Genomic DNA, 24968 nt, shown 5'->3' with positions numbered 1-24968 from the left:
CTTTCATGGACAATTCTACCATACTTAAAATCAGACTAAGCATTTAACATTTCTCTAAGCTTTCTTAAAGTCTCTGAGCAGAAAAAGAAAAAAAAATGTCAAAATGTAAACTATTTACCTCTGGAAGATGAGATTGTGAGTTTTTCACCTTTTCTTACATATTTCCTACAATAGATATTTTTGAACATTGAATTCACATGTCATGGACATATCTTTGAAGAAACCCTGGGTGCTACAGCCTAGACTTCAAGAGCGTGAGAAAAATGCTTCTAGCACATGACTGCATGTCAACACGTGGTAATACATTCATTCTGCATTATTTTGGACAAATTTGGATCCTCAAAGATCTAAGTAATCAGGTTTTGAATTAAAACATCTAAAAATGGGGGCGCCTGGGTGGCGCAGTCGGTTAAGTGTCCGACTTCAGCCAGGTCACGATCTCGCGGTCCGTGAGTTCGAGCCCCGCGTCGGGCTCTGGGCTGATGGCTCGGAGCCTGGAGCCTGTTTCCGATTCTGTGTCTCCCTCTCTCTCTGCCCCTCCCCCGTTCATGCTCTGTCTCTCTCTGTCCCAAAAATAAATAAACGTTGAAAAAAAAAAATTTAAAAAAAAAAAAAAAAAAAACATCTAAAAATGGACAGTCTATCAAATCATGAGCTCCTCCATGATAGAGGACTTATCTATTATGTAGGTAGTTTAGCAAAATAGAAGTTTGAGTCAAAGGCAGTGTGGTGTGGTGTGTTTGGGGTCATAGACCTAATTGAATTCCCAGCTCCCAACATTTAATAGCTATCATTTACTCAAGCATATCATTTAACCTCTGAACCTCAGCTTTCTCATCTATAAAATGAAGACAACACCTACCCTACAGAATTATCATGCCAATCAATGCTAATGCATAAGCCTGGCATGCAGTAGATGCTCGAAACACAAAGTTTTGTTACTTTTCTATACTCACTCCTACTCAAGATCCAATGATCCTGTGATTAAAAGCAGTATGCTTTTAATTAGCTTAGGGTGACATAACAGAACCAAAAAGTATTACTAACAGAGAGGCATCCGACTCTTGATTTCAGCTCAGGTTGTGATCCCAGGGTCATGGGATGGGGCCCCGCATCAGGTTCCACGCTGAGCATGGAGCCTGCTTAAGATTCTCTCTCCCCCCGTCCCTCTCCTCCACTCAAGCTCTCTGAAACAAATCTGAGGGGTGTCTGGGTGATGCAGTTGATTAAGTGTCCAACTCTTGATTTCAGCTCAGATCATGGTATCACAGTTCTTGAGTTTGAGCCCTAGGTCCAGCTCTGCACTGTCAGCTTGGGATTCTGTCTCCCTCTCTCTCTGCCCCTCCCCTACCTGCTCTCTGATTATATAAAAAATAAACTTTAAAAAATAAAAAAAAATTTTTTAATTAAAAACAGAAGTATTACAACTAGAAAATTAGTCTTTCCTTAATCTGTATATTGATTGGCAACACCTGGGAAGATATCTCATTCCTTCCCCAAATCAAGATCAGCACTACTGCTCTGCCTAAGCCAAGGAAACTAACACAGGAAGGGGAAAAGAGTGGAACACAGAAGACAGGAAGGTGGGAGAGAATAAAGATCTGGGCTCAAAACTAGAAATCAATACTATTGCCTTTATCCAGGTAATGAGATTTCTACAGAATAAATAAATGTACCAGAAATGTTAGGATTTCTAGTTGTAAGCCAACCTTGTTTATTTGCAGGAGATTCAACTAGCTCAAAATTAGAAAAATGGTATTCAATAAATACCCATGAACTAATATGTACACATTTTATTTCCTAACCGAAAGGTTTTTATAAATAGGCTATGTTAGAAACTGGAATACTACTGTATAAGTTGTAGGATCATCAAGTAATCTTTTGTATATTTTGTTCCTGAATTAAGAGGTGTGTTTAATTCCATTACATAAGCCAAAAAGGTACTATAAAATCAGATCTTGCCAGGAATATTCCATGCCCCTTCTATTCATTCATATCTACTTTCAAGCACTTAGAGAAGAAAGAAACAATCCATTTACAACAAAGACAACCACCTCATGCATTAAAAACAAAAAAACAAAAAAAAAAAAAAGGGAAAAGCTAGTCATGAGGCACCACCACGAGGGCAGGGACTTTTGTCTTGCTCACTGTTGTCTTCACAACCATCTAGAACCTTACCCAGCGCATAGTAGTTGGACACTAACTACTTGCTGACTGGATTAATCACTCTTCGAAGAAATAATTCCGGGAAACCAAAACAAAATTATTTTCAATGTTAATGGTTTTTCTTAAGGCTTGGAAGAGTTCTACTGTTTTATATTTTTTCCAACTACTCTAATGGAAGAGTACTTCAAAAGAAAGAAAAGAGGTTTTCTACAGAAATATATAATACATATATGTGTATGCATATTTGTATTTATAGACAGAATTATATATAAGACTATATTGCCCAAACTAAGCCAAAAATAGATAAACTTGGAAAAAACTTTCTATAAAACACTGTTTCAATATAATTTTATTAGCAGTTATTACATCAAAATTCACATTTACAGGATCCAAAGGACTGTCTTAGAAAATTCTAAAGTATATGTAATAAGATTTCAACAGTAAGATACAACATATTCTCATTATAGCACAGCCCTTAAAAAGTCAAGAATAATACTGAGAAGTAAGTGCAGTTCTATCAAGAACTAGAAATGAATTCTGCGTGCAGAGTGTCACTTAAAGCGAAGTTCCATGAAAGTATAACATACTTCTATGGATGTGAATTTCAGTGGCAAACATCATTGGCTTCCAAACTGACACTAAAGGAATTTCCAATCAAAATACAAGCACAGTGGCTTTCATCCAATATAGAGCTATGACAATTCTACAAAGAGACCCTGAATCCTTAAGTACTTGTAGTATGATTTTTTGCTGTGACACTAGTACAAAACACATCAACTCTAATGCATAGATTCTGACACATTATGACAACAGAATACTAAAGATAGCCTTTTCCTAGATCAGAAAATGCTGAGTTTTCCAGTGTAATAAATGCTGGTCATTGCTGATCTAGTGAAATTCTACATCCTCCAGCTTGAGCAGTATTGTAAGATTCACAAATATTACATTTCATGCCTAATATATGGAACTGGACAGTAGATCTCCCATTGCAATCATTGCAGAGAATCTGAAAAGTGAAGAGAATTCAAATTAAGTATATTAAACCTTATAGATACAAAGTGGCATTGTCTGCCCATAACAATTCCTCAAAAATCATACTGAAGAACTGAAACACATATAGGTAAGTCTAAACATTTCCCCAAATAGAAATGTCTTTTATTTATTTTCTGAAAATTCTAAGAGGGCTACTAAGGTAGCTTTGAATTTAGAAAATGAAAGTGTAAATTTGAGTCAAGAAGTCTTATTTTAAAACTGTTCCCAAATAGTATATAAATAGTACTGAGCATAAAATTTAACATAGGCATTATCAGATTGACAACTATATTTACAGTTCAAAACAACATACATGATTTCATTATTCTTCCTTGACACTTGCAAAATTATCTTAGTTAATAAAATCTTTACGCTTATAATATTTTTTTGCTTATTCTTTAGGTTTAATACACTAAGCTGTCAATCTTCTATGCCTCAAAAATAAAGTCCAAAGAAGCAGTTCTTAAAATTTAATTAAAAAATAAAAGGTTTCGGCTCATCCCTAAAATGACAGTAAGAGGGGCACCTGGGGTGGCTCAGTAGGTTGAGCGGCCGACTTTGGCTCAGGTCAAGATCTCACAGCTCGAAGGCTTGTGAGTTCAAGCCCCACATCAGGCTCTGTGCTGACAGCTCAGCGCTTGGAGCCTGCTTCAGATTCTGTGTCTCCCTCTCACTCTGCCCTCCCCTGCTCATGCTCTGTCTCTCTCTCAAAATAAGTAAACAAAATAAACAATAAATAAATAAATAAATAAATAAATAAATAAAATGACAGTAAGATATCACTTGAGAATTAATCTCTTCTAACACAACGATCCCAAAAAATAAAAAAGGTGTTAACCTGAAAACAGATCAACGCATTAGTATGTAAGAAAAGCATTAGCTTTAGAATACTCATACCTGTTTTCTTAAATTCCACATGAGTGAAATCATAACAGTATTTGTCTTTCTCTGACTGACCTATTTCACTTAGCATAATACATTCTAGCTCCACCCACATCTTTGCAAATGGCAAGATTTCATTCTTTTTGATGACTAATATATGTGGAATTTAAGAAACAGAACAGATGAACATATAGGAAGGGGTGGGGGGGATGGGGAAGAAAGGGAAACAAAGCACAAGAGACCCTTAACAACAGAGAACAAACCGAGCGTTGATGGAGGGACATGGGTGGGGGGTGGACTGGATGGGTGATAGGTACTAAAAAGGGCACTTGTGGAGAGCATTGGGTGTTGTATTTAAGTGATAAATCACTGAATTCTACTCTTGAAACCATTGTGTGATATGTTTACTAAAATTTAAAAATAAATAAGATTAAAAAAATAGAATAGTCATACCATAGTAAATAGAACACTTCCAAGTTTGTTCAAAATTCTAATTTGGAATACAATCTGAATGTAGAAGGATTAGTGGTTGCCTAGAGCTAGGGGATTGGGGAATGACTGCTAAAGGGTATGGGATTTCTTTGGGGGGCAATATCCTAAAATTGATGGTGGCTGATGTTTGTATAACTCCAAGAATATACTAAAAAGCACTGAATTGCACACTTTAAATGGATGAGTTACACGGCATATAAATTATATCTCAATAAAGCTGTTATTTGAAAAAATGACCTACATGGAACAAAGCACACTGAAGCCTCTAGTAAAACATCACATAATTACCAATTAGTATTCCAAAAGCAATCCTTCATTTACCTTACTAACAATTCAATTATCCACATGAATAAAAAGGGTAACGAACATTAAAAAACAAAAAGTAATCTTCTTCAGAAATCAATAAATACGTATGCCTGAAATAAAATTTAAAATAATTAGAAATAAAGCATCATTAAAAACATCAGACCAGTAATTCACCTCCACACCATTACATGACTGACTGGCTCTGACAAGTAATACGTAAATAATTCAGAATAAAGTTTCTGCCTGCCATCTAGTGTTGGGAAGAATTGCATAAAGGTATTCTTAGAATTTTTTTGGTCTGGTCCTTTGAATTTAAAATTTATATTTTGTCCTTCCCATTAATCATCACATTGGTGTTTCTGCCAAAGCAGTATTTTTTAGACAGATTTGAGCAAAAAGGCAAAAATAAACAAGAACATCAACTAGGAACCTGAAAAGTTCTAAGCATTGATGGTACTCACATCCACAGTCATGTTCTGATATTCTGATGGCATAGGAGTCTGTGCTACCTCATCATCCAGCTGTCTCCAGTACCTAGTCATATCTAAAGCAGAGTGCATACATAATGGACATCTGTAGCCTCTAGAAGAAACAGAGAGGTTATTTTCCAAACATTTAACAAGGAGTATATCAACTCAGGTATACAAGAGGATGCATGCTAATTGGTACATAAACCATCCAAAACAGAGCATTATTCTGAATTTTAAGATGATCAGTAGATCCATGGTATTTTTTAAACCTACTCTTTTTCCTCAGCTTTCTAAAATTAGAAGGAATCAGCCCGTATTCTTTGTAGAATATATTCAATATATTTTAAAAGCCAATTAAGCTACTTTCTAACTAAATGACCTCAATTCCTTAATATATTCAGGCAACTTAGATCATATTATTTTCTCTCTAAACATTCTGAAAAAGTTCCCTTCTATCTGGCTCTTATATTAAATTAAAATTTCTGCTTATGAAAATACATTTACACAGTCTCTTCTATCCTAACTACTCTCATCTCATTGTAACATCCTTTCCCCATAATAAAGTTTCTGCTTTAGATAATCTTGTTACCAGCTTTCTTTGCAGATGATTATTCTGGGCCAATATACTGACCTAACAGGATTCTGAGTGACAATACCTCAGCAATCTTACAATGCTATCGATTGCCTCTGGTAGAGCCCATGCCTCCTGTTAAGCAAGGCCAGAAAATAAGAGTCTCTTGAAATGAGGGATGAGATAAGGCATACTGCAGACATGGGGGAAAAGGTGCAGTCCTACATACACAAGACGCTTTGCCCAGTTTACCACTATGCATTTACCCTGCCCATCTCAACATAAATATGTCACACCCAACACAGTGTGAGGAACAGAGCTGGCCCACTTCCACATCCCCGAAAAAATAATAAATCAGCATCTTACAATAATTAATTTTTAAAAATCCCATCAAACACTCACTCTTTCAACATTTCTTCATAACACGTTCTGAAAAAAATATATAACATTGTTTCAGTAAAACAAAAACTATCTCCACTATTTTCAATTTTGAGAGAAAAAACACAAAATTCCTTTACCTATGTAAAAGATGTCCACACGGCAAGACATGAGCAACAACACGGGATGTGTGAATGTCCTGTAAAGGAAATAAATGTTAGTGCCTGCATGAAGACAATATAAACATCCACATATCTTAAATTCAACAGGGAATATTTCCAAAGCAAATGATATTTTAAGCTTACCTCCAAACATATTGGACAATTCTGCCGGGAAACATTTTCAATACACTGTTTAAAAGAAAAACTCAAATTACTAAAAACTTAACTAAATGGAAATGACAAACAGATTTACTAATAAAAACAATAAAGGAAACAACACTACTAACTTACTAAAGATAATAATTAACAATACATGTTTCTTATATGTCAGATAAGAACTGAACAGCTAACTCACATAACTATTTCAGGCTTTGCACATTACCTGAAACAATGAAATTGCTCAGTATATCTTAATTGTTCAAATTATCTTCATTTTACACATAAGGAAAATCAGTGAATCAAGATTTACCAAAGATGCAGAGACAATAACTTTTGGAATCTATTTTATATGTGTTTTGCTCCAAAGTAAACTACTTAATAATATCGATAATGGTAAGAGTTCATATTCTTGAAATTTACTACATGTCATATACTAAGTACATTACCTGCATTAGCTCAGTTAAGTCCCACAACTCTAAATGAAACAGGTACATTACCCCATTTTACAGATGAGGTATTTGAGGCCTAGAGAAGCTAAATAACTTCCAAAGTCATTTGCCAATAAGAAGTGGAACGGTTTTTGAACTCCAACAGGCAGCCTCCAGTGTCAGAGTTCCTAACTTGACAAGACAGTGTATGATTAAATGGGGGAAGGTAAGGGGAAGCGCCACGCCATGGATGATGCCCAGGTTTTTTAAGTAAGCACCTGAGTACATGATAGGACCATTTACTAAAATACAGACAATAAGAAATAACTGAGAAACAAGACAAAGATACCACAAGAGAAAATGTGTATATAGCTTTTGAAAGATAACACGGCTATCACCCCAACTCAAATCTGTAAAACCAAACTCAATCTTTTATCTCCAGCAAATTTACAATCTATTTATCCAGTACCTTAAAAGCAAGGGCTAAAAACCTTGGGAGTCTTTACTCAGCCCCATTCTTTTTCCCTTATTCATTGTCACCATATCCCAAATGTTCATTATTCATCTCAATTTATCTTAATACTTGACTATTTTAGGCTAGTTATTATCTAGTACCTATTTTTAAAAAACCCTCATTAATGTTAACTATACTGGAATTAAAATTTTTTAAATTTTAAAAATCATTAGTCTCTCTGTTCTGTGATGTTTATTAGATTTTTTTCTAAATAATGAAAAATAATTTTAAAGGAACTGGTATCATGATATAATTACTATATCCAAATTAAAAATATTTCTAACTATGAAAGAAAACCCAAAAATATTTTCTGAATTTTCTTGGAATGCTGTTACATTGCTATTTCTTCTGTACTGTGCATTTTCACTTATTCTTAAAACCAGTATCAATGAGAAGAATCCATTACTAACTTACTTAGAAATTGTCAACAGTATGCTAATAACTGATATAAGTATTCTTACACACTATGAAGAAGAAAAAGAACTGTAGATCAGATATTCTGAGGCATAGATCTGAGGACACCTACTTAATACTGCTTAAGAATAAAAAGCAACAGAGTTGTACTTGGTAATATCTGAAATTAGCATGCTTCCAAACATATTAGGATTTAAGCTAGTTTTCAAACACAATACAATATTTTTTAAATTACACAAACTTAGTTATATACCTTGTGCTTTCCTTGGAGATTCATAGCTAGACATAAGTTACATTTCAAACAATGGAAAAAATCTTCCTTTGGACCAATCCTAAAAATACATGTGAAAGTCAAAAGATTAGATTCATTTTTACAGAATGGTATCTATCCAAGTCTTTTTTCCTACAAAAATCTACACACACACACACCCTTTGGGCTTTATTTTTTACATAAATGGATTCTTTCTCTATATCCTGTTCTCTGACTTTTTCTTCACTTAACAACATATCCTGAAGATTATTCTATGTCTGTCTATATAGAACCACTTCATTCCTCTTCATAATTACATAGTATTACATAGTATGGATAGACCATATTTTTTAAAGTATTCCCTTATATAATTTACTATCTTTAGTTAATACGATGATATAAAATACCTATCTTTATACAAACATCACTTAGTCTATCTGTTGATAATCTTTTATAAGATTTCTAAAAGTTAAACTATGGGTACTGAGGGTACTGCACCACTGGTTTTGATACTGACAAAACGACCTCCAAAAAGACAATACTAAATTATACCCGCACTAACCATGTATGACTGCATTCCCTGCACCCTACTGAACACTGGTTACCTATATGATAGACAAATACAAGACGTCATTTTAATTTGCGTTTCTCAGATTATGAGACAGGAAATATATTTTAATGTTTATGAACCATGTGGATTTCTACTGTAGATTGCCTGTCCATGTGCTCTTTTCATTCTTCTGCTAGGGTATTTGTCTTTTACCATTTTAAAGCAGCTGTTTATATATCCTGAATATTAACCTTTTTCATTTGTATACTTACAATTTTCTGGTGTGTGACCAAGATTATCTTGATTTACATATTTTGTCATACAGCCATTTTAATTCTATGTATTAAAAAGCCATTGATATTTTCTTTTATGGCTTATGCTTCTATCTCTTATTTAGGAAAGACTTTTGAAACCTCTAGGTCATAAATATATATATACCTCTAATACTTATGGCTTTTAATTTTTATATTTTTCTTTTATCCATTTGAAATGTAAAGAGATATGATAAAGAGAAATTGCTAGTTGTCCCCAAATTTTTATTTTCCCCTTCTTACACAACAACAGAACACTCAGGCACAGGGCTGTCCTGAATAAAGACTACTTGCAACTTCTCTGGAGGTTGTGAACAGAAGAGATAAACGAAAATTCTGTGTTACATCCTTAAAAGGAAAGCTCAACAAACCCTAAACACAAGCAACATGAAAAAAAACTCTATCATGGATCATCATAATCAAACTGCTCAAAACCAAAGATAAAATCTTAAAAGCAGCCGGGGGGGGGGGGGGGGGGGGGGGAAGACTTTATAGTGGAACAAAAAGAGGATGACACCAGATCTCTCACTGGGAACAATGCAGAATGTATACCCACAAAATACGGCAGAGCAACATTCGGTCAGCCTAGAATTCTATATCCGACAAAAATATCTTTCAAAAATGAAAGTAAAATGAAGAGGTTTCAAACATACAAAAACCAGGAGACTCCGTTTAAACAAAAACAGTCAACTTGGCGTCAGTACATAGTCACAGTTAGAGGTGACCTGGCAGACTCTGCAGCAGTGTCTCTCAAACTTCACCTCAACACACAGTAAATATTTTTACATCTTGACCCAGTTCTCCCTTCATTTACACATATACACACACACTCAAAATGCTAATGAGAGTTCCACATAACAGTACTTATCCTTACCATGTATTTATCTCTTTTTTATTCTTTTCTTTAAAACGGTGGCGGGGACTAACTAGATTTGCTTCCGTTTAAAATAACTACTCTAAATAATATAACCTTTTCACTTCCATCCTCAACTCCAGTCTCTATCTGTCCCACCCCCTCACTCCATCCTTTCACTGCCTTTTCTTTTTTTTTTGGTAAAATCAATTTATTTGATTATTTATTTACTTTTTTTTATTTTTATTTTTTTTTGTTTTATTTTATTTATTTATTTTTTTATATATATGAAATTTATTGACAAATTGGTTTCCATACAACACCCAGTGCTCATCCCAAAAGGTGCCCTCCTCAATACCCATCACCCACCCTCCCCTCCCTCCCACCCCCCATCAACCCTCAGTTTGTTCTCAGTTTTTAACAGTCTCTTATGCTTTGGCTCTCTCCCACTCTAACGTCTTTTTTTTTTTTTTCCTTCCCCTCCCCCATGGGTTCCTGTTAAGTTTCTCAGGATCCACATAAGAGTGAAACCATATGGTATCTGTCTTTCTCTGTATGGCTTATTTCACTTAGCATTACACTCTCCAGTTCCATCCACGTTGCTACAAAAGGCCATATTTCATTTTTTCTCATTGCCACGTAGTATTCCATTGTGTATATTTCTTAGGCTTGGCTATTTATTTATTTCTACCCAGACCATTCTGATCTATTCAGCCTCGGCCTATCTCTGTTAAAACTTTACTGAAACATTCCTAAAATTAAGACCACTCCAATCCCTCTAATCGGACAAACTCTCTAGCAGTGATTGCTTATTAAGCCCATTCTTCCACAAACAGAATAGAAATTTAAGAACAAGAATCATGCCTTCTATACTCTAGTGCTCTACACATGACAAAGATTGGTCTGATGCTTATTTAATAATTTGCAGAAATGTGAAAATGCACATCCTTCTCTTACAGCATCATCTTATTAGATGTTATATTTCCCCAAATGTAGTTACAAACTTATATCTTCTTAAACTTTAAAAGTAATCCTCATTATTTAAAACATATAAAACCCAGAAGAACATGAACCAACAAATATACCAACAAATACCTTAAATCACTCATGATCACAGCACTCATGGATAACTATTGCTAATATTTTGGTATGTATAATATGCTGACAGATAATTTTTATGAATCATTTCCCAATCCCTAAATATCATTTAAGAGCATTACTTTTGATATGGGCTTGCAAATTAACAATCTCCCAAACATACAGGTTGTTTTTCATTTTTCACTATTATACTTATTGGTACAAGACTTATACTACACAGAAATCTTGGTACATATCTCTATTTCCTTGGGATAATCTCCTAAAAATGGAATTATATAGTCAAAGGGATGAAACATTTTTTTAGATCAGAAATCAGAACACCAAAACCACATCTGTTATATCATACTCTCATGGTAAGTATCATGGTGCTTATCTAATAACACTAAGAAATTTTATTGCCCCATTTATTAAAAAAAAAAAAAAAGCTCATTCTAGTACATTTCAGTAAGGATATATGTACCTTCTGCCAAAAAATTCAGTATTGGATGTCTGCCCCTAATTAAAGAAAAACTGAAATCCTATCTTTTAGGGCACATCACTCTTTAAGAGAATTACCGCCACACTCAAAAGATTACCTAACTATCATGATGCTATTTTAAAATATAAAATCAGGAATAACATATCACTAACTCTAAGCAGTACTGATTTCCTTACAGTGATTACTGCCTAAAGACAATAATCGTCAAGCTCATACCTCCAGACCAGAGCCAAGCCTAGAGGTGCCTTAAGCGCCAAGCACGAGAAATCAGATCACCCTTGCCTTGCAGCTTTGTTTAATAAACTAAAAGCAATAACTGAATTTCATAATATACTGAAGACAAAAAATACTTGTCTTTAATATCCAAAAGAGGACTCACTGTAAAAGATTATCAAAGAAGGTTAGCTACAAAGTGAAAAGATTGTTATTTATGCAAATATATAAGAACTCATACATTCAAATGACATGATTTTTTTTAATGTTACCATGAGAGGGTAGAGTTTCCAAAAACACTGTTATTGCAAAAACATTTTTTAGGGGCTATAGCTCAGTGGTAGAGCATTTGACTGCAAAAACATTTTTTAACCTGTCTTTTGATATTTTTGTTGTTTAAAAAAATAGTCATTATCTGATGGTCATATGTCATTTCTGACTAAACACAGTATATGCCAATCTTATTTAATAGAGTTTGCTCCCAATATCTTTTAACAATCTGAAAAAAAAAATGAAGATGAACAGCTCTGAAAATCCCCGGAGGGGGGGTTGAATTTTCAGTGTGCCACTGGCACTCTGAAAGAACTGTACAAAGATGTTTCAAAGACGGGTGGGCGCCTGAGTGGCTCATTCAGTTAAGCCTCAGACTTCAGCTCAGGTCATGACATTGCAGTTTATAAAGTTCAAGCCCTATGTCGGACTCTGTGCTGACAGCTCAGAGACTGGAGCCTGCTTCAGACTCTGTGTCTCCCTCTCTCTGCCCCTCCCCAACTCACACACTCTGTTTCTCTCAAAAATAAATATTTTTTTAAAAAAAGATGTTTCAAATATTTTTGAGCAATGACAACAGACATAATGCCACCTAAAATACCTACTTGAAGTGATAACAATCCTTTAAAACACATACCATAGATGAATGGCCTCACTCAAAAAAAAATGAACAATGTATTTCAAATGAAAAAAACAAACAAACATGGATTCTTCATCTAGTCATTCAATAAGGACTTCAATTCACAGTATTTTGTTACATGAACCTAAACCATCCCATTTTGCTAAAAAGATGTGTGACAGTGTTCTTCCATCTTTTATTATGTTCGTACACCAAAATTTACTCAGTATGGCTGAGTAAAATGGACAAATGTTGAAGTATGTGCCTAAAGTATTTGGAAGAGAATAGATGATGTAAAAATTGAAAAAATTCACAGGACTGACATTCTAGTAGGGATTTATAAATCTAAAAATAAAAAATATTTTGTTATATTGGAACTAAAATGATGGCCACCTTTAAATACAAGGTTTCAAAAACACTGAATTTGGCAATGCATAGACACAAGTAAGGATAAGCCAGAATCTTACTAGTGATGTATCTGAGATCTGGAATCAATATTACATTCTGATGGTACAAGTGTAAGAAGAACCAAAAGTAATTACAAGCTAGAACCTATTAGAACTATATCTAAAACCTAGAATCAGTTATTAACAAGATAGGCATGTGCCAGATTCATGACAAGTGACCAGTGAATAGTTACAGTCAAGGGATATTGTCAAATTTAGTACATATCTTTTCAAAACTAGAAAAATATGGAATCAAAATTTGGATTTACAATGTTTAAATTCTTATTAAAATTTCCAATGAAGTTGTTTTTTACCGCCTTTATTCTTACTTCTATCATTCATAATAATATATATAACAAAATATTTATTCTGTTATTTTAAAAGGTTTTAAAAACATACTTAGACGGTAAATGTTGATGACAAATTTTCCTCACATACAGAAAGGAATCATAACACCAAAAACATTCTGCTTAAGATGCACAGCCTACACATTACGGGCACACACTGTGTACGTGGTACTCTCAGGTATAAAAATTTAAACTTTTGAAAATACCTTGATCTCATGAAGCTTAATATTACCAGGTATAAGAATTTAAAATTTGAAAATATCTTAACTTCACAAAGCTTAATGTATACAGGGTAGTATGAGATATGTATCCTGCAGTCTCAACAACTTGAGTCAACAAATTAACTATAAAATTTATTGATTCCTTTATTGTAATAGTGGTAATTAAAAGCTGTGTGCAGATCTGGCATACAAAATAATTCTGTACAGCAGTGAAAATCAACTGGAGCTCATGAATCAAATAGGAGAAACCCTAGAAACAAGGCTCTGTTTCAAAAAAAAAAAAAAAAAAAGCCACAGAAAAATAAACATAGCATGAGTTAAAAAAAATAAGCAAAACTAAACATATATTGTAAACTTCCACTCCACAATGGATACAATAGCTTGTACAGGACCAAAGCTCCCACTGAGAACTACAAAGTCTGGATTCAAAGAAAACAAGCAATTTAAAAGCAGTAAAAAAAAAAAAAAAAAAAAAAAAAAAAAACAACAAAGGGCTTAAAGGGTCAATATTCCAGACAGAAGGGAAATACACTGAGAAAAATCCAACAGTCCCTGCTTCATCCTCCTTGGGGGACTTGCAGATCCTAAACTATACTGTCAGAAGCAAACAAGCTAAGCAGCAAGCAGCAGGTAAGAGGATATGAAACCACGCAAACCCTCTGGCAATTTCTCGGCTAGGGAGGCAAAAAACTGGGAGCCCAGATCCCATTACAAGAGTTGCCCTGATAAACTTTAAATCAAGACCCCTGAGGAAACATGTGCTAGGAGCCTGTGTTAGGGAAAACAAAAAAGAACAGGAAATTAAATAAAACTTGGCCTCTAATCATCTCAATCTTTACTTATTTATTTTTTAATGTTTATTTTTGAGAGAGATAGAGTACAAGCAGGGGAGGGGCAGAGAGAGAGGAAGACACAGAATCCAAAGCAGGTTCCAGGCTCTGAGCTGTCAGCACAGGGCCCAATGTGGGGCTCGAATTCACAAACCATGAGATCATGACCTGAGCAAGTCGGGACACTTAACCAACTGAGCCACCCAGGCATCCCATAATCATCTCAATCTTTAACTGGATTAGAAGGATCTGGCTCTACATGAACTGCTTGCCAAAAGAAAATTCTCTTTGGAGAATAATAAATAGCATTCAATTTTGTCCAACAACCAACTAAAAACAATATCAAGCATGCCAAAAGGCAGAACTAAAGAACCAAACACCAAAGGAGGAAAAACAGAAAACAGAACTGATCCACAAATAATCAACATATTGGAGTTATCAGACCCTGCCTTTATTTTTTTTTTTTTTTCCAACGTTTATTTATTTTTGGGACAGAGAGAGACAGAGCATGAACGGGGGAGGGGCAGAGAGAGAGGGAGACACAGCATCGGAAACAGGCTCCAGGCTCTGAGCCATCAGCCCAGAGCCCGACGCGGGGCTCGAACTCACGGACCGCGAGATCGTGACCTGGCTGAAGTCGGACGCTTAACCGACTGCGCCACCCAGGCGCCCCCAGACCCTGCCTTTAAATGACCAGTGATTAATATGTTGAAAGAAGAAAAAAAAATTTTTTTCACCTGAAAAAATTAAAACTACAAAGGACAGGGGTGGGGGTGGGGTGGGAAATTCAATGTAAATTCTATAATTTTAAGAAAAAAAACCCTAAAATTAAAAACTCAACAGGTTAAATAGCAGATTCAACACAGTATGACAGACACATCAGTAGGAACTAGCCAATTTAAGCATGAAGGGACAAGAGATAAATACAGAAAAAAAGAAAAATGTAAGAGACATATGGGACAGTGAAAAGGTCTACACCTAAAGTCCCAGAAGGGGCCAAGAGCAAGAGGCAGAAACATTATCTGAAGAAACACTGGCCAAGAATATTTCAAAACTAACAGAAGACATCAAGCCATAGATTTAAGAAATTCTACAAACTGCCAGCCAGATAAGTATCTCACACACCTGGACACATCATGGAAAAACTAAAAACCAACAACCTGAGGGGGGCACCTGGGTGGCTCAGTCGGTTGAGCGTCCAACTTCGGCTCAGGTCACGATGTCATGGTTCGTGGGTTTGAGCCCCGCATCAGGCTCTGTGGTGACAGCTCAGAGCCTGAAGCCTGCTTACGATTCTGTATACCTCTTTCTCTGTCCCTCCCCTGCTCGTTCGCGCAGGCTCTCTCTCTCTCTCTCAAAAATAAATAAACGTTAAAAAAAAAAAACCTGAAAACATTAAGAGGGGGATAAAAGATTGCCCTCAAAGAGGCACTAATAATCCTGACAGGCTATTTCTGAAACAGAAACCATGGCACCAGAATATTTTTAAAGTGCAAAAAGAAAGTAATTCTATACTCAGCAAAGACAAAATTTTAAAATGAAAATAAAGACATTTTCAGAGAGACGAAAAACTGACGGAATCTGTCACCAGCAGAGCCTCACTGGAAGTATTAATAAAAAGAATTCCTGAAGCCAAAGGAAAATAATCCTGAAGATGAAAGAAATGCAGACAGGCAAGAAGGCAACAGAAATGGTAAATATGTAGGTAAATGTAAGAGAATACTGTTTGAAACAATGTCTTACAGAGTTTAAAATATCGTAGATTAAAAGACATGACAAGTACACGTAAAGCCTCTTAGTTAAGGTTCTTACACTGTCCAGAAATGATAAATGCATTACTCTAGTAAGCCAAGGACGTATAATTTCTAAGATAACTACCAAGAGAATAATGGAAGAATATATCTCTAATAAGTTTATAGAGAATAAAAATGAAACTTAAAACACGGGGCATCTGGGTGGCTCAGTCGGTTAAGTGGCCAACTCTTGATTTCAGCTCAGGACATGATCTCATGGTTTGAGGGTTCAAGCCCACATCATGCTCTGCACTGACAGTGCAGAGCCTGCTTGGGATTCATTCTCTCTCTCTCTCTCTCTCTCTCTCTCTCTAATTCCTCCCTCCCTCCCTGCTCCACCCCTGCTCACATTCTCCCTCAAAATAAAACAATAAACTTTAAAAAATATTTAAAAAATAGAAAAATTGCCGATTAATCCATAAGAAGGCAAGCGAGGAGACGGAAAAAAAGACAGATAAATACTAAGGGGATAGAAAATACTAAACTTGTCGACTAAACTGTAAAATTGTACATTTAAAATTTATATATACAATTATATTAATAAGACTAAATATGCTAACTAAAAGACAGCTTTCATTAAACTGAATAAAAAATTCAACTACATTCTGCATACAAGCTACATGCCTTAAATGTAAGCATACAAAATGTTTGGGATAAAAAAATAAAAAGGGGGGCACCTGAGTGGCTCAGTCGGTGAAGTGTCCAGCTTCAGCTCGAGTCATGATCTCCTGGTTTGTGACTCTGATCCCCGCATCGGGCTCTCTGTTGTCTGCAAGAGCCCACTTTGGATCCTGTCTCCCTCTTTCTGCCCCTCCCTCACTCTCCCTTGGTCTCTCAAGAATGAATGAATGAATGAAAAGAGACATACATGCAAAAACTAATCAAAAGAAAGCTGATACAGATACAGTAGCTCTTAAGGCAGAAAATATAACTAAAGATAAAAAGAGACAATGATAAATCAATCACAAAGGAAAACAGAACAATTCTATGTAAATACATAAAATACATTAACACCTTAAAATATATAAAACAGGGGCGCCTGGGTGGCTCAGTCGGTTAAGCGTCCGACTTCAGCTCAGGTCACGATCTCACGGTCCGTGAGTTCAAGCCCCGCGTCGGGCTCTGGGCTGATGGCCCAGAGCCTGGATCCTGGTTCCGATTCTGTGTCTCCCTCTCTCTCTGCTCCTCCCCCGTTCATGCTCTGTCTCTCTCTATCTCAAAAATAAATAAACGTTAAAAAATATATATATATATAAAACAAAACACAAAAGAGCATTTACTATAGGATCCCCAAAGCTCAAGAGAGTAGTTACCCTCAGAGGAGTGTATTTATTGACTTGTAGGGGGCATGAGAGAGGCTACTACAGTGCTATGAACATTCCATTTTTTGATCTGGGTAGTGATTAAAAAAATGTTTTCATAAGTAAATTCATAAGATTGTTTATGACTTCTACATCTTTTGGTATGTTTGTTATCCTTCCTTAAAAACAAACTACATAAAAGCAAGTGATTTAAAATATTCTAGACAGTGGTTATGGAAGAAGACTGATATGGAACACCTGGAACTTCTACAGTATTGGTAACAGTTTTCTTTTGTTAAGTAGGCTTCTTGCCCAGCACAGAACCCCAACGCAGGGCTTGAACTCACCACGAGATCAAGACCTGAGCTGAGATAAAGAGTCAAGATGCTTAACCAACTGAGCCACCCAGGAGATCAAGACCTGAGCTGAGATAAAGAGTCAAGACGCTTAACCAACTGAGCCACCCAGGTGCCCTGGAAACATTCTATTTCTTAAATTGAGTGGCTGAGTTATTGTATTAGTATAGTTTACAACAGGGGTGCCTGGGAGGCTCAGACGGTTAAGGATCTGACTCTTGAGTTCAGCACAGGTCAAGGTCTTATGGTTTGTGGGATCAAGCCCCACATTGGGCCCTGCACTGACAGTGCTGAGCTTGCTTGGGACTGCATATGCACGCTGTCTCTCAAAATAAACGTTTTTTTAGAAAGTATAGTTTAAAATGTACACAACGTTACATATATGTTTTTGTATGTAATGCTCAAAAATTTTTGGAAAGAAAAAAATTCCTATATGACAACATGTCTGTAGTAGCTTGTCAGTGGGAGACTGGACTGTAGCTTATTTTTATTCTTTCTACTTTCTCATATTTTCCAATTTTTATAAAATCATCCTATACTTTCTGATAATGTTTTTAAAAACTAATTGTAAAAAAAAAAGAAAACTCTACCCTAATTTTCTATTTCAGCTGCCCACAAAACACAGTATATAAAAGCATATTTTACATCCAAAAGTTACAATTTAAATAGCCACACAATAGTTGATGGGCTAATTAAATGATTACTACAAAAGAGGCATGAAGATATTTTTCAGAATAACGGAAATGTTTTTTATCCTGACTGTATTAGTAACACAGCTATATATATTTGTCAAACTTACTAGACATTTAAATCAAAGGCATTTTATTAGATGCAAGTTATATCCCAATAAAGATTTTAAAAACTATTATTGCCCAGGTACATTAGAATAGGAAAAGAACATTTTACATACAGTACCTACAAATTCCACAGTTTTCACAATGATACTGCTTCTTGTCTTTGTCAAAAAGATGGCATATACTGCAATAATATTCTCCAAACAATGTGCTACATTCTTCACAAGTCTGTTGGGCCTAAAACAGATACATGTAATTAAAAATTGGACTAAATTTATCAAAACATTTTGTATTATCATTTAAATATCCAGTTTGTTACAGTATATGCAGATTTTTACAAGGTTTTAAACATTTAAATCAAAGATATTGCTTAGAATTAAAGAAGTCACTTGCAATACCAATTTTTTTTAAGCCACCTTAACATTATTTAAAAAGAAAATAGAAATGTGGTAAAATCTTACGTGTTGGATTTTTTCACAGTTTATGCACTGCACTTCCTTTACTTTAAAGCGATCTAGCTGATGATCTTCATTGTTATCATGACACAACCGACAAGTATAAAGTTTGTCACAACAAGGTGCCTAATGCCCAAGGGGGAAAAAAAGTTATAAAAAGAGAAAAACAAGTTTGCAATACAAAAAAAAAAAAAAAAAATTTTCTTCCTCCTCCTCCTGGAACAAGGTCAAAGAATACAACCAATGGATTCGTTTGTAAACTAATTTTAAACATAACTTTTCACTGTTTCTTAGCATATTTTAATTATTCCCTTCAACATCTATGTCTGTATTAAGTTGAACATAATCTGGTCCTTAAAGATAAAGGAATCATGAAGAATGGAAATCCCTAGACTGAAGAACTAATCTCACAATACCCTAAACTCATTCTCAGCCTTAAAAGCAGGCAGGCAATTTCTTCTTAGACATTTCCAGATAAATTCACTTACCTACTTAACCCCTTAAACATTAAATATCATAAAGATTATATATATTTTAATTTGCTTGTGTTTATTAATCATCAACTATATGCTTGATATTTTAGAGGATGCAATAAATGTAAGAGATAGTCGTTGTTTTCAAGAGTGGCAGACTAGCAAAATCTATTCTCTCCTTCCCAGACACAATTGCCCAGCTTTATTACAGTTCCCAGCTTTCTTTGATTTCAGCTGTGGCCAAATGACTAAGTTCTTACCAAAAGAATACAAGCAGAAATCAGTGCCACTCTTGGGCCTGAGTATTATGAAACTGGGCATGCCTCCTCCTCCACGCTCCCTTTCTCCTTTCCATCAGATGAAACCTGGACATAGCAGCAATCCACCTGCTGACTGCCCTAAAGCAGGGCAAAATACAGCGGGGAAAACTTGTCCTGAAGTGATCATGTGGAACAGTCTTATTACCAAACTGGATAATTAACCTTGAAATTGTTAGGTGGGAAGAAATAAATTCTATTCTTTAACCTACATTACTGTTGGGCCTTTTTGTTACCATTAGTAACTTAGCTTTATCCTAAATAGTATAGTACACCAAAAAAAGTTTCCAAGCCAGTAAGCTCACCCCATAGTTTCCAGTATACTGTGACCTTCCAGATCCACTCATTTCTGAAGATCTTACACCATAATTTACCACAATACAGTTCATTCCTTAAAGATTTTAACACTTAACTGGTACCCTTTCTCTCCCAACACTACTCTTGTCCTACATCTTAGTGATCTGCACATCCACCACTATAACCCTTCCAATACCATGAACTCTCAATTCCTTGACTTTCTTACTTCCAATGACCTTGTCCTCCAACCCTCCTCAGCCACATATTCTCAAGGTCATACCAAAGAACAGTGGTTCTCAAATGTTTTGGTCTCAGGACCTCTTTACACTCTTAAAAATTATTGAGGATCTGGGTGTCTGGGTGGCTCTGTCTGCTAAGCATCTATCTGACTCTTGGTTTCAGCTCAGGTCACAATCTCACTGTTTTGTGAGTTCGAGCACCCTACCACCCCTACTTTGGGTCGCTGATAGTGTGGAGCCTGCTTGGGATTTTCTGTCTCCCTCCCTCTCTGCCACTCCCCCACTCGTGCTGTCTCAGTCTCTCGAAATAAACTTTAAAAAAATTACTGATAATCTCAAAGAGCTTTTGATTATGTGAATTATATCTGACACCATATTATAAAATTGAAAGGTTTTTTAAATATTTATTACTTATTTTAAAAATAATAGTAATGAACCCATTACATGTTAACATAAATAACATTATTTTAATGAAATAACTACTTTCTCCCAAAATAAATGAATTCTCATTTCTGCTTCTGTATTCGGTTTAAGTATATGAAGAAACTTTGGCCTTCCACAGATATGTAGTTGGAAAAAGGAGTATTTTAACAGCCTTTGCAAGAATACTCATCTCTGATACTACAACAAAACTCAACAATTCATAAATCATTAGTTGTAACACGGACTCTGAAATTGTATGTGAACTTTTCTCCGCTACGTCAAAATCCATTGATCTATCTTGCACTCTGAATGGATCTTTTACCCACGCATTGGTCATTTGGAAAATATCAGTTCACTGAGTTCTATAGCTCTTTCAAATGTTCACAAATTTTCCATGCAAGATAAAAAAAAAAAAATCGTGCTTGTTAATATCACTACCGATCTCATCAGAAAAGTCTTTAGGTACCGGGACACTTTCAAGCTTACAGAGAATAATCCAAGTTTTCCAAAATTCTAATTTTGGGGCACCTGGGTGGCTCGGTCCGTTAAGTATCCAACTTAGGCTCAGGTCACGATCTTGCGGTCCATTAGTTTGAGCCCCGCGTCGGTCTATGTGCTGACAGCTCAGATCCGGGAGCCTGCTTTGGATTCTGTGTCTCCCTCTCTCTCTCTCTGTCCCTCCCCCACTCACACTCTGTGTCTCTCTCTCTCAAAAACAAACATTTAAAAAAGTTTTAGGGGCACCTGGGTGGCTCAGTCGGTTGAGAGTCCAACTTCAGCTCAGGTCATGATCTTGTGGTTTGTGAGTTCAAGCCCCGTGTAAGGCTCTGTGCTGACAGCTCAGAGCCTGGAGCCTGCTTCAGATTCTGTGTGTGTGTGTCTCTCTCTCTCTGCCCCTCCCCCACTCACACTCTGTCTCTCTCTCCTTCAAAAATAAATAAACATTAAAAAAAAATTTTTTTTAATTTTAATTCTAATTTTCACATGACAGCTTGAATTTTATTACTGTCAATGATCTTCCTTGCAATGAGTTTCACTTCTCTCCTTTTCAAAAAAATGTCCACCAAATACTCAAATTTGAAAAGCTAGATTTCAAGTAAGAAATGTTCCACAAGAAAGCTACTAGTTCAGTGCACAATCCAATTGCATAAGAACTTTCCTCACAATGACCATCTAATTTTAGTTTGCAGAAGTTCTTGATGAAAACATCCCATTTCATCAAACATGTAAAAAACATGTAAAAAGACATGTATTCAAGAGCTGAGATTTTATACAATTTTATCAATGACATTCTTAAGTGAAACTGGCTTTTTTTTTTTTTTTTTTAATTATAGGTGTAGCACAGGTCAGTGCCACTGTCTTCATTTTGCTAGGGTGCCAGCAATTTTAATCACCACTTTTGCATACACTGAGAAAGAATACATCTTAGTATTAGAAAGTAGTTTTGACCTAAAAGGGCCTCAGGAATCACAGGGTGGGGGGTCCATTCACCACACTTTGAGAACCACTGCTCTAAGCAACTGAATCTTGTTTCTATCTTAATTTCAAGCATGCAATTCTCTAATCACTACTTCCTCTCTTCCCAACTCACTTCAATTCTTCCCTTGCACATACTCTAGTTCCTTCCTTCTCTCTTCCTCTACATACCTAACCAAAACCCCAAGTCTGGTTAAATCCAATTCTCTCCTGTATAGGAACAGCTAATATAGCTGAAGAAAAGGGACCACTGGTCTCACTTCTAAGTCAAAATCACTAATAAAATATGAGTTTTTACTATACTTCCCTAGTTGACTCCCTCATTCTTCTACAATCTAGGACCTAAAATCTGGGTGATTATTTCACATCTCTTTCTTTACAGCTTTTCCTCCACCCTTACACTCTGCTGATACCTTGCTTACTTCACTACGAAAATAGAAATAATCAAAAGAAAACATCCTACCACAAACTCTATCAACCAACCTACTTGCAAATGTACCTAATACTCTGTCCTCTGTTCCATGTTTTTACATAAGGCCAACTCCTCCACTTGTGCACTGGATCCCATCTTTCCTTTGATTACTCAAGGGCAGTAAGTGCTCCTACAGTTTTCTCTTTCCCTCCTGCATTAAAAATGTTCTCACTTTACTGAGTCATTTCCAAGAGTACAAAAACATGCTGCAATACCTCCCATTTTAAAGATTAAAAAAAAAAAAAATCTCATGATTCTAAATCTCACAGCAACCAGAGTTGTTGTTTTGGGGTTTGGTTTTTTTTTTTTTTTTTTTTGGTGGTTTGTTTTTTTGCGCTCTTTCGCAACAAAACTCCAAGAATTGTCTATAAAGACTATTTCCAGGGGCACCTGGGTGGCTCAGGTCATGATCTCACGGTTTGTGGGTTTGAGCCCGGCATTGGGCTGTGTGCTGACAGCTCGGAGCCTGGAGCCTGCTTCTGATTCTGTCTCCCTCTCTCTCTGCTCCTCCCCCACTCATGCTCTGTCTCTGTCTCAGAAATAAATAAACATTAAAAAAAAATTTAAGATTTCCAGTTTAACTACTCTCTCTCTCTCTCTCACCCACTCCAATCAGGCTCTGTCCCAATCTCTCCACTGAAACTTCTCTTGTCAAGATCACCAGGGACCTCCTCATCCAATTTAAAGTTCAATTTTCAGTTCTTATCTTACTCAAACAACAGCATTTGATTTAGTTGATTACTTCCTCCTTAAAACTCTTCACTTGGCTTCTAGTATTTAAGGAAGGAGCAAGAGCGGGCAAAAAGTATTTGATACTCAGGGTCAAGTATCTAAACTCTATGAAACTCAGACATATTTATGTAGTTTCTTGGGGGAAAGGGCCAAAATGTTGAATTCAGTTCTAATCATCAAGTTTCAAACAGTAACAACATATCAGTCAGTGGAAATGGAATCAGAAGGACAGCCTTCAATTTGCTTACACAACACTTGGTGAATGACTTTGAAAAAGCTTCATCCAGTGCTGTGGAGGAACTTCACCAAGCCTGGCCTAAAAGAAGGCTTTAAGTGGTCTTTACAGGCCTCATACTTTTTTATGAAACAGTAACTCTATCAGTCCTACTGTACAAATGGAGCACCTGCTCAAAAGCACTGAGCTATCAAGGGGCAGCGCTATGACTTGTGGGTAGGGCTGTGGGACTCCAAAGCTCACGCTTTCTTAAAATCTTCAAACTGCTTCTTGCAACAACAACAAAATCAGGAAACTCTGAGCGAGTGCCCATTTAAAAAGTTCTAGAGTGACCAGCAATTTTCCTCAAAGTAAACGGCAAAAACAAGAATATATGTACAGTAGGCACTTTCCTACACATAATCTCCTATTTAGTGGCAATCACACGGCTGGCTTTCCATGTCACAAAAGCATTTTCTCCTCGGCAGCCTGAGGTTCACTCACCGACTCTAAAATGAAGCTGGCGAGCGGTAAAACTGTTACTACAGTAGCTGAAATCGTATTCCGATTCTCCACTCGCTTACTCCTCTTTCATTACTTCATCACACACCTGAAAGTCATCCTGGGGAAAAGCCAGCCCAGGCCCGACGCTGCCTCAGTCTACTTCCAGTAGCAAAAGACTAAACCCGTTGATACAGCGACTGATGTGCAAGCCTCGGCTCTTCCCAAGCAAAAAGGACTTTGCTTACAAAGTAAGACAAGAGTACGGGTGCGGCCTGTGGTCGCCCTGCCAAAACGTTCTCTACAGCGGGAACCCAGTTCGAGGTGGAGGAGGGATCCTGACAAACAGCTTAGCCTCTAACTTCAGCCCAAGCCTAATCGCCTGGCCCACTCCGCCCCAGCCCGACCCGGCGGCAGCCTGTATGGGAAGAGCCCATTGAAGTCATCACCTTCAGGAGACATCCTCTGTCATAGTGCTTGCAGCCCCGCCGCCCTTGCTTTTGGCCGCGGGCGCCATCTTCCCGCGCCGAGGCCGCCATCTCCTCCATCTCCCCTCAAACTCCACGGACCCTACCCCCAGGATGAAAACCACGCCCAGAGAAGTAGCGTCACTAGCGCACCCCCTCTTGGTCACAGCAGCCAGCCGAGCTGATATGGCGGCTCAGC

General features: G+C 36.4%; 1 protein-coding gene across 4 annotated transcripts; it reads right to left on the bottom strand.

The window, feature by feature from the left end:
- Positions 1 to 2497: 2497 nt before the first annotated feature.
- Positions 2498 to 24959, bottom strand: RCHY1 (ring finger and CHY zinc finger domain containing 1). Of its 4 annotated transcripts, XR_003968419.1 has the most exons (10): positions 24752 to 24959; positions 19165 to 19284; positions 18825 to 18940; positions 8227 to 8305; positions 6603 to 6647; positions 6438 to 6496; positions 6322 to 6348; positions 5340 to 5460; positions 4894 to 4988; positions 3085 to 3172 (listed from the first exon to the last, which is right to left on the bottom strand). XR_003968419.1 is itself a non-coding variant. In XM_030313669.1 (9 exons), the coding sequence occupies exons 1-9, from the start codon at positions 24848 to 24850 to the stop codon at positions 3044 to 3046; spliced, it is 795 nt and encodes a 264-aa protein (XP_030169529.1). In that variant the 5' UTR covers positions 24851 to 24954; the 3' UTR covers positions 2498 to 3043. The 4 variants fall into 4 exon arrangements, 3 of the variants coding, with proteins under 3 accessions (XP_030169529.1, XP_030169530.1, XP_030169531.1); XM_030313669.1 differs by lacking the exon at positions 4894 to 4988 and having other exon boundaries at positions 2498 to 3172; positions 24752 to 24954; XM_030313670.1 differs by lacking the exons at positions 4894 to 4988; positions 19165 to 19284 and having other exon boundaries at positions 2498 to 3172; positions 24752 to 24954.
- Between the last annotated feature and the right edge of the window lie 9 nt (positions 24960 to 24968).

The sequence above is a fragment of the Lynx canadensis genome, chromosome B1 (genome assembly GCF_007474595.2).
Source record: "Lynx canadensis isolate LIC74 chromosome B1, mLynCan4.pri.v2, whole genome shotgun sequence".
NCBI classification, from domain to species: Eukaryota; Metazoa; Chordata; class Mammalia; order Carnivora; family Felidae; genus Lynx; species Lynx canadensis.
This window is presented reverse-complemented; position numbering and strand designations above follow the sequence as displayed.